We start from the raw sequence: 15747 nt of genomic DNA on the forward strand, positions 1-15747 counted from the left end.
TTATGTGCATTTTACAGGTGACATTCGTGGGTGGGTGCTGAGTTACTTGCCCAAACACACACAGCCAGCAAGTGGTCCCCGGGCGGTTTGGGGTGTTAGACTGTTACACCATTGACAGCATGTAGTCTCTTAGCACAAATTGACCCCCTGGTAGGGCTTGGAGAGATGAGATGCAGAGTAAGTGGGTTTAATTGTGGGAGAAAAGGTCTAGGTTCAAGGCCCAAGTGGTTACGCAGGCGGGCAGGCCTGCTGTGGTATTGCCTCAGGGAGTCCTGGGAGAATGGGAGGTGGCCGAGGTCATAGGAGAGAAGCCTTCAGGATGGGGTAGAGGGTCACCAAGACCAGACGTTCACCGTTTAACAGAGTCATTTAACTGATCAGTGTGCCTTAGAGAAAGACAGCCTTTGACTGCAGTGAAGGCCCTATACTGAGCTGAACAAGGTGTGGACCAAGGAGACGGAGGGTGGGGGAGAGCAAGGCCACCATGCACGCCTTGCAACCCTCAGACCCAGGTTCTACGTGAATGTTGTGATCCGGGCAGCCAACAAAACCTCTCCGGGCTGTGGGCAGTGGTCGTTACCCACCTCACGAGACAGATATGAAACTTCAAAGAAATGATATACGTTAGAGGCACTCTGTAAATCCTACGTAAAGGTGCGTTCTGTGTTGTCCTGCGTTGTGGTTATTGTCTGCTCAGATCCTCTCCAGAGACAGGCTGTTAGTCTGGTCCTCACCACTCACTTCTCCCCAGATCAACCCCTCCCTTGAAGGAGGCTCTATGGGATCTGGGAGAAGTGGTGACCCTCCATCCCTAGTAGGTTGTTGGTTAGAAGAGCTGATTAGTTTAGTCCCAATGCCTTGTCATTCCCCCGGGATTAGAAGACTCAGACAGAAAGACGTTTTCAAAACACTTGCAACGGAAAGAAAAACAGATTTGACCTTAGTTTTAGGGTCAAAGAAAAATTTCTTTTGATCCATCTGGCTGCCTGGTATTGAATCTTAAATTTCAGACAGCTCCTGCCTCAACAGCTCCAAGGGGACCTAGGACCAGTGACTATGGGTAAGAGGTAATTTAAAGGGAAGACGGGGTGGGGTGGGGGGTGGATTTAGGGGCTCAAGTTAGTGAGTTCCAGTTTCCAGAAAAAGCCAAGTTTGACTTAGCAGTTGAGATACTCACCTGATTTTCTGGTAGCACAACTCAAGTTAGAACAGTGGGCAGGAAGCTTGGAAGAGTAACTTCGTTGTATGCGAACTCCAGAAGGTACTTATTGTGGAAATTTATGTGCATATGAAAGTAATTCCCAGAGAGGGCCCTCTGAAAAGCTTGGCCCTCGGCCCTGCTCTCCACTGCCTCACCTGCAAATGGGTAAAACAGCTCAAGGAAAGAGTGAGAATTGATGCAACTGTGTTTCTAATGACTGGATGACTGTTTTTTTCAGAAACGGGGGGTCATTCTTTGACTTCCCCTTTTGTATATGTTTTTCTGTTTCTGCTGCTTTAATTAGTGCTAGAAATTCAATTAACAAGGAGAAAAAAAAAGAGAAACAGTCTTTTCAAGCCAATTTCCTTGTGCTCCTGAGAGGTTTTGAGGTTAGGTCGGCAGGCACATAGCTGTGCTGTTTACCTCCCTGACTGTTGACGGGATGGCATGTGACTTGGCCCAAAGCTGTCACCGGTCATAGCAATGACCACTACTGTCTTGGCTTCAGAGACTGTTCTTCAGTGTCTTGGCGTATAACACCAGTTTTTAATAACAGTTTTGTTTACCAGGTAAATGGTTCTTTCGAACATTTATTATTATTTTTGCAACACCTGTCAAAGAGAAAGCAGCCCTGCCAGGGTGTGATTAGTGGCCACTGTGCTGTTTCAGGGACTTCAGGTTTCCTGTTGACTAGCCTACATTTTTCTTTGCACCCAGACTCATTCCCCCTGCCCCGCCCCTAAGGAAACTGAACAATATGAAGTGGACATAACATGAAATGCTTTGAAGGGAAAAGTCACGCTATGTTTCTAGACACAACACATTTTTTCAGGTCACTTAAAAGAAACCATTCTGCGCCCATTTTCAGAGAAGCTCTTTGAATTTAGGGAAATAAGGCCTCTACTAAATCAGCAGCCCCCTACTCTACCCCACCAATCATAAATAAGTGCTTCCAAACTTGGCTGGGCTGGTATTTACAAAGTAGACTAAGACAATTGTTTGTGCAATCAAAGTAATATCTTTCTATGGGAGAATGTTCGTAAGGTATAGCTAATTGAAAGAGAGAGGGGGGTAGATGAGAAGTTCCACTAAATTAAATGCTTTTGTACACACACACACAAATACACATACACATAGAAAATACACAAAAATGGGTGGTGGGACTATGGGTAATTTTTTTTCTTCTTTATGTTTTTCTTATTTTTCTAAACTTTTTACCATAAGCAGGTATTTATACTCATTGTACAGCATGGTTATTGAAAGCACAGACTTTGGAGCTAGGCTGCCTGGTTCGAGGCCTGGCCCTACCACTTCCTGTGGTGACATTAAGCAAATGACTTGACTGATTTCTCTGTGCTTCATTTTCCTGATCTGTAAAATGGGGATAAGGATTGTACCTATTTCATAGGGTTGTTATAAGAATTAAAGAGTTTATGTGTGTAAAGTGTTTAGAAAATGTCTAGCACATGGTAAGCACTTTTGTTAAATGAAGAAAACAATAATTTTTAATTAACTCAAATCGTGGTTAATTTTCTCTGGAATGCTCTTGGCCATACTTCTATGGCATTCATATTTTATGATACGTGTTGCTGAAGAGAGGATACATACATCCCTATGCCCATGTTTTGTGCTCAACTAATGCAGTTAGGGTGGACGCATGGCATTTGTTGGGTGGCTAAAATTCTTAATTTGCCAGGTCATGACAAAGAGCAGGGATTTCTCAAGGGTATTCTGTGACCTCCCTCCACCCCCCACCCCCAGTTTGGTCATAGCTGAATTACATACAGCAAGCCTAATTCTCTTCTAAACCACAAGTTATACTATCACAGTTTGGTTGGTGACGTTCACAGAACTGGAAGGATCCTTGACCTTTGGTAAATTATACCCCCTTGCCCAGGTTGAAATGCCCTGGATAAACCTGTGTGCAGTGATGCGTGCTTCACTTCCTCACGTAGGCCCGGGAGGAGAAGAGGGAAATGAGAGCCGGCTTTGTGGTAGATAGTCAAAGAATTGTGAAATTGTTAATGAGTGATAGAAGGTGAAGGATCTAATGATGAGGCAGGATGAGCTCAGAAGGATCTTTTCCCAACACTGTGAGAGTATCTACACAAAAGCAGGTCCGTGAACATATACTTGATATTGTCTTGCAGACCAAAGTACTGAGTGGTGGAGCTCATTTTTCATTCCATAATTTAAAAAAAAAAAATGTATTTGTGAGGTGTAGCCCAATAACTGACAGAAAGAAAGAAATGGAAAAAAAAAAAGCATAAAAGAGGGGATGCCTCCTGCTCGAGGGAGGGAGGACAGGATGGCACTGAAAACCATATAAAACCACACTGATGCTGTTTCCTTTCAGCCAAGGGAAAAATATTCTAGAAAAAGGAAACTCCAAATCTCTTGTTTACCCAGCTGTTTGTACAAAGTGAATTATTCATGATCAAATGTGAATAATAAACCTATGCAAATATTTGTTGTATTCTCAATTTTGAGGAGGTTGGGGGAGCAGCAGGAAATAAAATCACTTTAAAGAGATTTAGTTAACTATTTTCTTTAGAAATATATCAAGAATATAGATTTTGATTGTTATTTATATACAGCCTTCTCCAAAAAAAAAAAAAATGTGTTTTTCTTTAGGAGGTCATGTCCTGTTGGAAATGACAGTCTAAAACTTTTCTCTTAGTTATTATGACTTTTATATAATTTCCTTAGAAACTAATTGTGAAAGTTCTTTTTTCTTTCTTCTGACTTTAGAGGCTTAAAAAGCTTACAGCAGAAGTTCTCTAATGGGAAACCTTAACTGACAAGTTTCCAAGTACCTGCTGCTTACTGTAAATTCTTAACTATAAATTTCAGTTATAAGTTTTTGTTAAAGGGAATAATACAATAATACTGATACCTGGCAGTTTTAAGCCGTTTGTCTTTTGGTTGCAGAATTGGTTTAACAGTTTCCATCAGAACTGTTAGACTTTTAGCTAGAAGTAGGTTAGATTTTATGTCACTTGCCCATTCTAAGAAACACTTAAAATCCAAACAATAGCAGGAAAGTGAAAGGTGTTTAATCATCTCGCAACCTCTGTAACTTTTCAAAGTCAGTTTACATAGTGTATCACCACCATAATCTCCTAAAGGGTTTATAGCACGTAAATGACTGTTCTAGGTATACCGTAATTGTAAATGAGTTTCGTTAATAATAATAATTTTAAAAAACCTTTCCCCTGGGCCCCAACCTTAAGGCTGAGTTCATTCCAAGTGAAGCCCATGTTATAGTTGACGGTAGACTAGGTTCAGATAAGTCTCACTTGTGCTCAACAGTAACCTTAATGTCTGGAGGAGGGGCCAGAGGACTGGTATGGTCTCCCCTGGCTCCTGGGGATCAGGCCTTCTCTAGAACCAGTGGCGAATGGGCTGGGCCCCCAAGGGAGCTCTCCTTTCCTCCTCCAAACTACCCCAGAGCCCAGGCAGAGGGATTCCAGGCACAAGGCCAGATTTAGCGTGGGCTGTCACCACCCCTTGCATCTACCTCCTGGCTGTCAAAAACCCTAGGTGGGTCACCATCTGCATTTTGCAGCTAATGAAACAGAAGAGAGGAGATAAATGACTTGTCCAGAAATAAAGGGAGAACCAAGATTAAGATTAAAACCCAGATTCTGCCAAATTGCTAGCCAGTTCTCCACATTACGCTACCCTCCTCAGTCTACCTGGAAACCAACAAATTGGTGGTTTATCAGTAACTAGCACAATCCCTAGCACTACAGTTAATCTTCTGCCATTATTTTTTTCTTCTGCTATTGTCATTTCTGGAGATTTGGACAGTGTACAAGCAGGCCATACAGAGGAATAAGAGACCAGAAAGTCATCTAAGCTACTCCCCGGGCTTTAGGCAACACTGCATTGAAACCAATCTAGACTTCCAAAAAGGATAATTCTACCACCTTCTCTTGAATTTGAGTGCCACATAATCCATCCTAACTCCATTATCTTTTATTCTATGTTGACTGGAGAGAACTATTTTCTTATTAAAAAAACATTAAAATTGCATTTTAATGTTAATTGGTAGTATTAATAAGTGGCAAACATAGGTCTCATAAAAGAGGCGGTAATAAAGAACTTGAAATTTTTGGAAAAATATGATCTATATTTAATACAACCCCATCAGTGAGTGAAAATTGGTTTCATTGTTAACATTTTCACTATCTTGTTTCTCCTAGGGTCTGTAGTTACCTGAGCAAACTTGCCTCTCACTTTATAGGAACTTGTCTCAGGATTTAGATCGGTGGTTTCTTTCTCAGGCTATTACAGCTGGGGAGCCATTTCATTATGCTGGGAAGTTTTCTGAACCTTCAATGTAATTAATTCCTTTAATAGGCTCCTCTTTAGGGAAGGCCCATTAGTAGACATCACCGTGAATTAACATCTTAGTCCAGGAGGAAAGCTCTTTGGAGGCAACAGCGAAACAGATAAATCTTTGTTGAGAGATGTGACCAGGGGACTTAACCACGTTCCTTGTGGTTTCAGAATGACATGCATATTCTTGGACCCATAGATAGGCAGAGATAGTTGTCTTCTCAGTAATACCCTAACCACACCAGTTCTTTACCATAAAGAGATAGTTCTGAATGTTGTAATTTCTTAGGAGAAAGCGGTGTGGCGGGTGTGCACATCGAAGGCCAGGCCATGAAACTCTGCCTGCTGACTGACTAATGCCCATGAAGAAAGGCTACCAGCCATTTAAAGCACACTTGAAGACTGCTGGACAAATCCATTCTATATTAACCTGCGAAGGATTCTTACCCCGCTCCCTTGCTCTGGTTAAATAGTAATGAAGTCTTTCTGTTGGAGTTTGAGTATTTTCTTGATTAGTTTCACATTGCTTTGGGTTCAAAATTCTGGCTCTACTAGCTGTGTGACCTTGGGCAAGTGATTTCACTTCTCTGTATCTTAGATGTCTCATCAGAAATCGAGATAACAGCAGGACCTGCCTCCTTTGGTGTGGAAGGGATTAAATGGATGAGCACGAGTGGGTGCTTAGTAGAACGCCCAGCCCAGAGGAAGTGCCACTGATGTTGACTAATACTATGATTAGCTCTGCTGAGTGGAGGTCCCACCACACCACGTAGGCCTGAAACACAGAAGCTGAAAAACTCTGACAAAGCAGAGGAGTGGGTATGTGGGCCCAGGGAGGGGCACAGCTACAAAGGAACATGAAGGAACTTCTGGGGGTGACAGAAACGCTCTATATCTTGATTGTGGTGGCAGTTACCCTGGTGTAAAACTTAAAAAAAACCCCACTCAAACAATTCTTTCCCTGATTACCCTCTTTAATATACTAGCCCAGGCTCTGATCACTTTACATGTGGGTTGATGCAAGAGTTGCCTGGTTGATTTTCTGTCTCTGAGCTTTTTCTTCTCTAATTCCTCCTTAGTGCGCCCATGCTCACCCCCACTTCTGTGACCACATCAGTAAACGTACCTGGAACAGTGTATGTGGCTGTTTGTTTAAAAAGGAGGGAAAGAAACCAACGTGCGTATGCTAGTATGTTTACTTATTTATGCCTAAAATAACTCTAGAAAGACATATGAGAGAGTGGTTACCTTAGTCACCTATGGGGAGGAAAACTGGGGACAGGGCGGGAGGGATGTGTTTCACTCTATAGCCTTTAGTTCCTTTTGAATTTTAAGTCATGTGAATGAAATTACCGAATCAAAAATAAATAAATAAAATGTAGGAAATAATAAGAACCCTGCCAAGTTCATCTATTCATTCAACAAGTATTTACTGGGCATCCACCACTTGCCAGGCACGTGTCAGCGTTAAGGTGTCCACGGCCGTGATTGAGTTTCATCAGCAGGATCCTTCATAAACTGTGCGTCACAGGCTCTGCCTGCTTGTTTAGCTTTAAAGCTTGCCTACAGGAGATAGACAGTGCACTGGTTAATTACAGTGGCCATGGCTGGCATATGATTTAGGAAAAAACAAGGTCAGGGTCAATTATGGTAGAAGGGACTTCCTTCCACATACTGAAAAGACGTAAAAAGCTGCAGAGTAGCAAGGGTATCAGATAATACCTTGTAACTAACGTGTATTGAGCGTTAACTCTCTTTGTGCCAGGCATTCTTCAAAGTGCTTTACCTATATTAACTCACTTAGTTCTCACGATAACTCTGTGATAGAGACACTATTATGGACCGCATTTTGCAGATGGGGAAACTGAAGTACAGAGAGAGCAAAAAACTTGCCCAGGGTCACACAGCTAGTAAGTAGGATGACCAGGGTTTGAACCCAGGCAATGTCTAACTCCAGAACCCTCAGCTTTAACAACTTCACTCTATTGCCTTTTGGGAAAAGGATTTATAAAATGTTGCTTTGCTCCCAAAATCTCTCTGTTGAAATTCTACCTTTAATAAGTGTCATAGAATTTTACACCTAGAAGAGACCTCAATATTCATTTGATTCAATTCTTATCCATAGAGCAACATCCTGGACAACTCGGCTTGAACACCTCTAGTGATGGGGAACTCATTACAGTCAGAAGCAGTCACGGATAAAAAAGTCAAAGAATAGTGGTTACTTTTATGGGGAAGAGAGGAGTAGCCCTTTGCTAGAGGTACAAAGGCAATTTCTGGAATGCTGGCAATGATCTTTTTTTTTCGGTTGTGCTGCGCTGCTTGTGGGATCTTAGTTCCCCGACCACAGATTGAACCCAAGCCACAGCTGAAAGCGCCAAGTCCTAACCACTGGACCTCCAGGGAATTCAATGATCTATTTCTTGAATGAGAGGTAGATACTTAGGTGTTTGCTCTGTGATAAATCATCAAACTGTAAAAATAAAAATAGGGCTTCCCTGGTGGCACAGTGGTTGAGAATCTGCCTGCTGATGCAGGGGACACGGGTTCGAGCCCTGGTCTGGGAGGATCCCACATGCCGCAGAGCAACTGGGCCCGTGAGCCACAACTACTGATCCTGCACGTCTGGAGCCTGTGCCCCGCAACAAGAGAGGGCGCGATAGTGAGAGGCCCGCGCACCGCGATGAGGAGTGGCCCCTGCTTGCCACAACTGGAGAAGGCCCTCGCACAGAAGCGAAGACCCAACACAGCAAAAATAAATAAATTAATTAATAAACTCCTACCCCCAACATCTTCTTTAAAAAAACTAAATAAATAAAAATAAATAAAAATAGAGATTATAAAGAATTTTTAAAATTTTCCAAAAAAATCAAAATTCCATATAAAACTCATTCACTCATTCAAAAAAAAAAAGAAGCAGTCATGGGCAGCTCTAATTGCTAACGAAAACATTAAAATCCATGTGCCCGGCACCTTGCATGGGGGAGAAAGTCTTCAATGTGTTGAGCCCAAACCTTCCTCCCTGCCACTTCTTCCTCCTGGGTCTGTGTGTTCTGTCTTTGGAACAACACAGATTGTATCTGTGGTTCCTGCATTTCCAGACAGCCTCACATATATTTGAAGACAGCTATGAAGTTCTCCTTAGACTTTCTTCTTCCCTGTTTATTCAATCTCTTCTCATATCTCATTCCCTATGTGAGATTCAGTTTTCTTATACACAAGCTTTTGTTTTAAAGTGCACATGTGGGAGGGCAGCGCATTAAGCTTAATCTGATGCTTCCCTTCCATCAAACTGTCTTGAGGGAAAGGAGTGGGGAGGGTGCTGAGAACAGAAGCAGTTGGGAGCATGGTTCAGGTGCCAGCCCAGGCTTGGAGAGGGTGTCCATGCAGGATCTCAGGGTAGGCAAAAAGCAGCACAGGAACTCTGAGCTCCTGAGACTAAGGAAGGGGACGTGCCAAGAGCTAAAAAATAGCAAAAGTGATGAACACCTGTTGAGCACCGACTATATGCACGCTGGGCACTTAGCTTGAATTGCCTGGCTTAATCCTCACAACTGTGTCACTAGGTAGGTACCGCTATTATCCACATGTTATAGATTGAGTAATCCGAGGGCTAGAGCAGGGAAATAACCTGTCTAGAAAACGGCAACCAGGTTCTGCAGCCAGCACCCTAGCCTTTTCCTTAACTACTTTGCTCACAGAAAGATGAAAACCTAAATTTGCCTCCTTACCCTAGAGCCGATTAGTAATTATCCAGATGCCCCAGACTCCTCCAGCCTTCAGGAGTCCTGCGGTACACAAGTAACAAACCCCACTCTTATACCAGGTCCCTAAGTATTTGAATCCCCAAGGAATGGTCTGTGCTCCACCAGTCTGTCTTAGATGTTTTTGGCTCTCTGAATCTGCCTGCCTCACCACTCCTGCCACGGGGAAACCCTTGTACTGCTGAACCTCATGGCACAGTTGAGACCAGACGAGACTGTTTAGTGAGACTTGTTCCCAGGGTCCCCTACTGAGCAAATCTCACGGCAACTTCCAGCCAGGTTGCAGTGATCAGTTTACCCTCCACCTTCCCCACTGTGAGCCCACCACCTCCAGAGTCAGTCTCAACAACTTCGACACTCCCAGAAGGTAGACCCTATTTGCAGAGATGTAGTCACCCAAGGGGAAGTGATGTGAGCTGATTAGCACCTCATGTCTCTCCATTTCTGGATAGGATCTTGGCTTTACCATTGCAAAACCAAAGAGCCCATTAATTAAGGCCCTCCTCCTCTACAGAAACTTGCAAACTGCATAGCAAGTCTCAGCCAGGGCCTCATTACACAAACACACAATCACATTGAAAATATTACCTTTTAAAATATATATATATATAAACTAATAATTTCTAAAGAGAATACATTTGGGACAAAGGCATTTCTTCGCTTGTTCGGAATCTAGACTCACACCGTGGGAGGACCTAGCTTTAAAAGCACAGTGTGTTAACTCTCATTTTATCACCTGGGTCTTCCTTCTGACCGGTGAAGGAATTCTGACTGAGAATTATTTTTACTATAAGCATCTGTGGAAATCTCTCAAGATCCAGTACTGTTGGGTTTGAAACCATGAATTGACAATTTTAAGACACACTGAAAACTGTCTCTAATGGTTAGTGTTATTTTAAAAAACATATACACAACTTTGAACTTGTGTGAATGTAACTGACACTGATGAACATGTCCAGTGTCTTCCTGGTAGAGGTGAGCTGGAGAATGAAAGAACCCAGATACCATAGGGACCTACAAGAAGGGAAATGAAGGTGTGGTTTTGGTGCCTGGCTTCAAAGGCTAGTGGCAATCATGAACCTAATCTGTCTCTTTCCAGCTAGACCAATTTTCTGTAAAGACAGAAAAACCCCAGACAGCCAAACTTCCCCTGCAAAAATGTTAATTTAACAATGTCCCAGTTTCCAAGCTATCTGCAGCTGATTTTTATAAGCACACTGATAACCCAGGCACCAGCAGGGTGAGGGAATGGCTAGTGTGCCAAAGCTTAGGCTCCCCAGCTCGGGGTCTAAGTCTTCCTTCTTTTCCCTGAAGTTCCAGCTCCTTGATGAACTTATGTTTACTCATTCCATTATTATTAAGGACAGAAATGAATAGACTAGAAAAGAGGTTCTTTTTTTTTTTCCCCATCCCAATAAATCATCCAGTAAATAGCACTGAACAGCCTCCAATCTTGATAGCTGGTTGCACATATGAACTCTGCTGTGTAAAATCAGCTAGTTCACGTTTTCTGGGTTCTCAGATCCTCTTGATAGCAGATCTCTTCCTTTGTGTGCCCAGCGCAGGGCACAGGCCCAGCAACTTCTCTCTGCTGCCTCACACAAACTGCATCAGACATACACATTCCACCTATTAGCATCCATTGTGGGAGGGGGAGTGTTAATAGCGACGGTAAACTCACTAAAAAATATCTAGACAGATTCAGATTCTAGACTTAAAGGACCTGCCACCTTAGGCTAAGTTTATGAAAACTATAAATATCAATTAAGAGCTAAATTCCTCTTTTAAACAAAATGGTTCTTCCTGAGATCCAGATTGACTAATTACTCCCCATAACTAATTTGCTCTGAGAGTCAAAGCCTCCTAGAGTATATATGAAGCTTCTTTGTGTTCAAACGCTTGGGGGGTGGGTAGGATCACTGCCTCACAAGGCAGGCTGTTTCAAATTTTTGACAACCTGTGGAGTTACAAAGTTCCTCCTTATACTGAGTCCAAATGACCTCCTATAGCTTTCACCAATTTGGTCTTGGATCTACGCTCTGGAGAGACACAAAATAAACCTAATCCTTCTACTAGACAGCTAATCTCTTTATATGATTCTCTTAAAAGAAATTGTGGTGACTCAGGCTACAATTCTATCAAGGATATAATAAACCCAATACCTTCCCCCTCCTCCTCCTTTTAGTGGCAGAGTGAGCTTATGTGAGTATACTTAACATGCTGGGAGAAGGGAAAATGCTCCTCTCTGGCAGGCCCCAGTGCTACAGGCCAATTCAAGATTCCAGTTTGGAGGCTGCCTATGGGCAATCAGAAATGGATGAGAGTCTCACAAAAGGTAGCGCTGGACAGGCAAGATCCCTCAGATTTTTCTCTGTTACAACCCACAGCCTTCTGCTGGCTAAAGTGCATGTCTAGCCCCAGGGATTCTCCTTTTAGCCTGGATCAGGGGTCCTGGTTCTCAATCTTTTGTGTGCATTAGAACCCAGGGAGTTTTCCATAGGGCCCACCCCTTGAGATTTTGATTAGTAGAAATGAGGCAGGCCTAGTAATCTGTATTTTAACAAGCACTCCAGGTACTGATGTCCTTTCTACACTGATCTGAATGAAGAAAAAAAAGATGAGCCAAAAAATACCTTGTATTTTGGCTTTATTTAACCAGAAAGCACACACACTTATAACATTTAACTTATTGGTCCTATCCATTTAAACAAAATTATTAAATTTCATGTTATATAAATAATAAAAATAATACTTCATCATTTATTATTCATCTGATACTAATCATTAAGTCTATCAAAATTCTTCCAGAATAAGGAGAGGACTAGTAGCATCATTTGCAGGTTACAGACTGATAAACTGAAGTTTTGGGGGAAGCATTTAACATCGGCCTTCAGAAGGGAGCCAGGCTCCTGCACTGCAGCTAGTCCTGTCTCGGGCTGGCCAACAGAACCGGGTGGAGGACCAGCTTTGAGGAACTCTACAGGGAGAGTACGTTTTGGTCCAGCACTTAGCTGATCAACCTCGTGATTGAAGTTAACACAAAAATCACACCTGGATAAGCACCACCACACACATGCTATGCAATTTTGTGGGAGTTTTAATAAAGCTAAAGAGGGATTCTAGCACACAGGTTACAACAAGTTAAAATGCTTCACAGTAGTCTAAGTACCTGGGAAGTTTAATTATGCAAAGAAAACCCTCTTTCCTTTGAGAACAACAGCTTATTTCTTTTCAAAATAGCTGCTGTGGTTCTTTAACAAATATAAAGGGTGTCTCATCTCTAACTCAGCCTTGAAGTAATGCTGTCCCAAAGCAGCCCTGGTGACCTTGTTTCCCTGTGGCAAAGTGAACCCACGTCCTACCCAGTAATTTAGCACTTAGTAAACTGACTCAAAAAGTTGAGCAGCAAATTTAGTAAAAGGTTTTGGTGATAGGAACTTACTTTCCTACTACGACACTTCATGCATATTTGTTGCAAAATAAACTTATTTTAGAATAAAAGTAGCAAAGGCATCTAACTTTCATTTTCTGTCAGGGATGAAGACTTCACTGGTTGGCTGACCTTCCTCTTCTTCCTGGAGCTCTCAGAACTTTGCTGACTGTACACAAAATTCATTCTTTGAATCTGTGAGAATCATCAGAGATAGGCACAATTCAGCAGAGATTTTGACATCTGCACAAGGCATATACAAGACAGGTAGACCAAGCATTAATCCCTCTTGCTGCATAACCAATCTAAACCTGCTTTCCTGTGGGCTGGTTTAGCCCTGCACAGAGGCCCTGCTGCCAGTATCAGAGTCTGGAATTCAAAGTTTCAGGAGCTGAGGCCCCTGGATGCAGCCAGTTTCAGGGGCAATTTCTTGTCTCTCTTTAGTGAATTCAGCACATCCAGCTCTTGAGAGAAGAGTTGTCAAGGTGTGGGGCCAACAAGGGGCAATTAAGGGTCAGGAGAGATCTAGGGCACTGGCTGGTTTAGAGGCAAATAGAATTGAAGTCCCTTTTCAGTTAGCAGAAACATACAGCCTTATTATTATTTTTTTAATCGTAGGTTCAGATTAATGAATTAGGAAGCACCATGGCCCTTCTTTCTGCTTGATGGGACTTATATGTTATTGATTTAAGACAAGTTGATTAGTGAATCATCATAGTCATATATTTCTCCATTGGGCTCAACTTTGGTAAAGATTTTAGAATTTATATTTGCTTAACTGAGTGAACAACCAGATGTCAGACAATCCCTAATGCCTGGAATTCCAAGAAGCACATGGAGGGCATTTTTATATTTTCCAGCCACTAGATGGGAGGAAAGGTTTTTCCATGTTCTCTGTTCTTTCTTTGGAGGAAAATGGAATAAGATATATATTTTTAAGCAAGACTTAGAATATCTAGTAGAGGTTCCAACATTATTCTTTTTTTATTTTGTTATAGATACAGGTTATTATTATTGACATGTTTTTACTACAAAATAGTGGAAATGTCATTAAAGCATTTACCATTTAGAACCAAAGATTGGGTCTACAAATGGCTAATTTAATCACTAACTTTTCGTTTTAGAAAGTAGTTGAATTTCTGATCTCAGAAACCACAAATTCCCTTTGGCTTAAACCAAGACATTGACTATATAGAGCAGTAAAACTCTGAGAATATAAGTAGAGCTGCTTTTCAAGTAACTGGTTTGCTTAGATATGCAAAGTTTGAAATGGTCTGCTCTAAAGGAAAGGAAATAGCAACATAAAAACCCAAAGCACAAAAACCAACTTCTGCATCTAGGAGATGAATTTTTTACAGTGTAGCTGTAAGAAAAAGTACTTGGTAAAATTCAGCTTTTTAAAAAATGTTGCTTGGGCATGCTTTCTATTCAAATGAAATTATCCTCACTTCTATCAAGTCTGGATACACTGGGAAGAAAACAAGATGGGTGTACAAGTTGGTCTGTTGGTTTAATAGTGTTTTTCTCTTTTTCTTCTTTGCTCAAAAGTAAACCAGAGTTTTATTACAAGTTTTAGAGCTGTAATTTTATTACAGTGAGTTCATCAGAACATCTTTAATAATGTATACAATCTCAGGGCAACCAGTGAGGTCTGGGAAGTCTCACTGGTTTATAGAAAACTAGTGGGTTCGAAAGCAAGTGTGTGATCAGTCAGGGGATACTTCCTTACATAGATTAATAGTCCATATTCTGAACTATATAAACCAACAAATTTATCCATAGAAAGCAACATGTTTTTGAGAAACATTTTTCAGGTGTGTTCTAACTGGCTGAGTTTGCACCTTTGATGGCAAAGCCACCCAGGCAAGCATTCCCCTGGAGGTGTCCAAGTTAAAAACCTGGGAGTTGAGGGAGACCTTCAAGATGGCGGAGGAGTAAGATGTGGAGATCACCTTCCTCCCCACAAATACATCAGAAATACATCTACATGTGGAACAACTCCTACAGAACACCTACTGAACACTGGCAGAAGACCTCAGACTTCCCAAAAGGCAAGAAACTCTCCACGTACCTGGCCATGTGGCTGACAGGGTCTTGGTACTCTGGCTGGGTGTCAGGCCTGTGCGTCTGAGGTGGGAGAGCCGAGTTCAGGACATTGGTCCACCAGAGACCTTCCAGCTCCATGTAATATCAAACAGTGAAAGCTCTCCCAGAGATCTCCATCTCAACGTTAAGACCCAGCTCCACTCAACAGCCAGCAAGCTACAGGGCTGGACACCCTATGCCAAACAACTAGCAAGACAGGAACACAACCCCACCCATTAGCAGAGAGGCTGCCTAAAATCATAATAAGGTCACAGACACCCCAAAACACACCACCGGACGCAGTCCTGCCCACCAGAAAGACAAGATCCAGCCTCATCCACCAGAACACAGGCACTAGTCCCCTCCACCAGGAAGCCTACACAACCCACTGAACCAACCTTAGCCACTGGGGGCAGACACCAAAAACAACAGGAACTACAAACCTGCAGCCTGCGAAAAGGAGACCCCAAACACAGTAAGTTAAGCAAAATGAGAAGACAGAGAAACACACAGCAGATGAAGGAGCAAGGTAAAACTGCAGAAATACAAAGGATCATGAGAGATTACTACAAGCAACTATATGCCAATAAAATGGACAACCTGTAAGAAATGGACAAATTCTTAGAAAAGCACAACCTTCTAAGACTGAACCAGGAAGAAACAGAAAATATAAACAGACCAATCACAAGCACTGAAATTGAGACTGTGATTAAAAATCTTCCAACAAACAAAAGCCCAGGACTAGATGGCTTCACAGGCGAATTCTGTCAAACATTTAGAGAAGAGCTAACACCTACCCTTCTTAAACTCTTCCAAAATATAGCAGAGGGAGGAACACTCCCAAACTCATTCTATGAGGCCACCATCACCCTGATACAAAAACCAGACGAAGATGTCACAAAGGAAGAAAACTACAGGCCAAT

The 15747-nt window shown here is 42.2% G+C and overlaps 1 protein-coding gene across 1 annotated transcript in view; it reads right to left on the reverse strand.

The window, feature by feature from the left end:
* Positions 1-11948: 11948 nt before the first annotated feature.
* Positions 11949-15747, reverse strand: part of HORMAD2 (HORMA domain containing 2) — a 69255-nt gene continuing 65456 nt past the window's right edge. The window contains 2 exon segments of the mRNA XM_027124346.1: positions 11949-12853; positions 12856-12934. Of these exon segments, the coding sequence (XP_026980147.1) occupies positions 12831-12853; positions 12856-12934 (102 nt within the window). The 3' untranslated portion in view covers positions 11949-12830.

The sequence above is a fragment of the Aethalodelphis obliquidens genome, unplaced genomic scaffold (genome assembly GCF_003676395.1).
Source record: "Aethalodelphis obliquidens isolate GAN/ISIS:26980383/991018 unplaced genomic scaffold, ASM367639v1 scaffold28, whole genome shotgun sequence".
Taxonomy (NCBI): domain Eukaryota; kingdom Metazoa; phylum Chordata; class Mammalia; order Artiodactyla; family Delphinidae; genus Aethalodelphis; species Aethalodelphis obliquidens.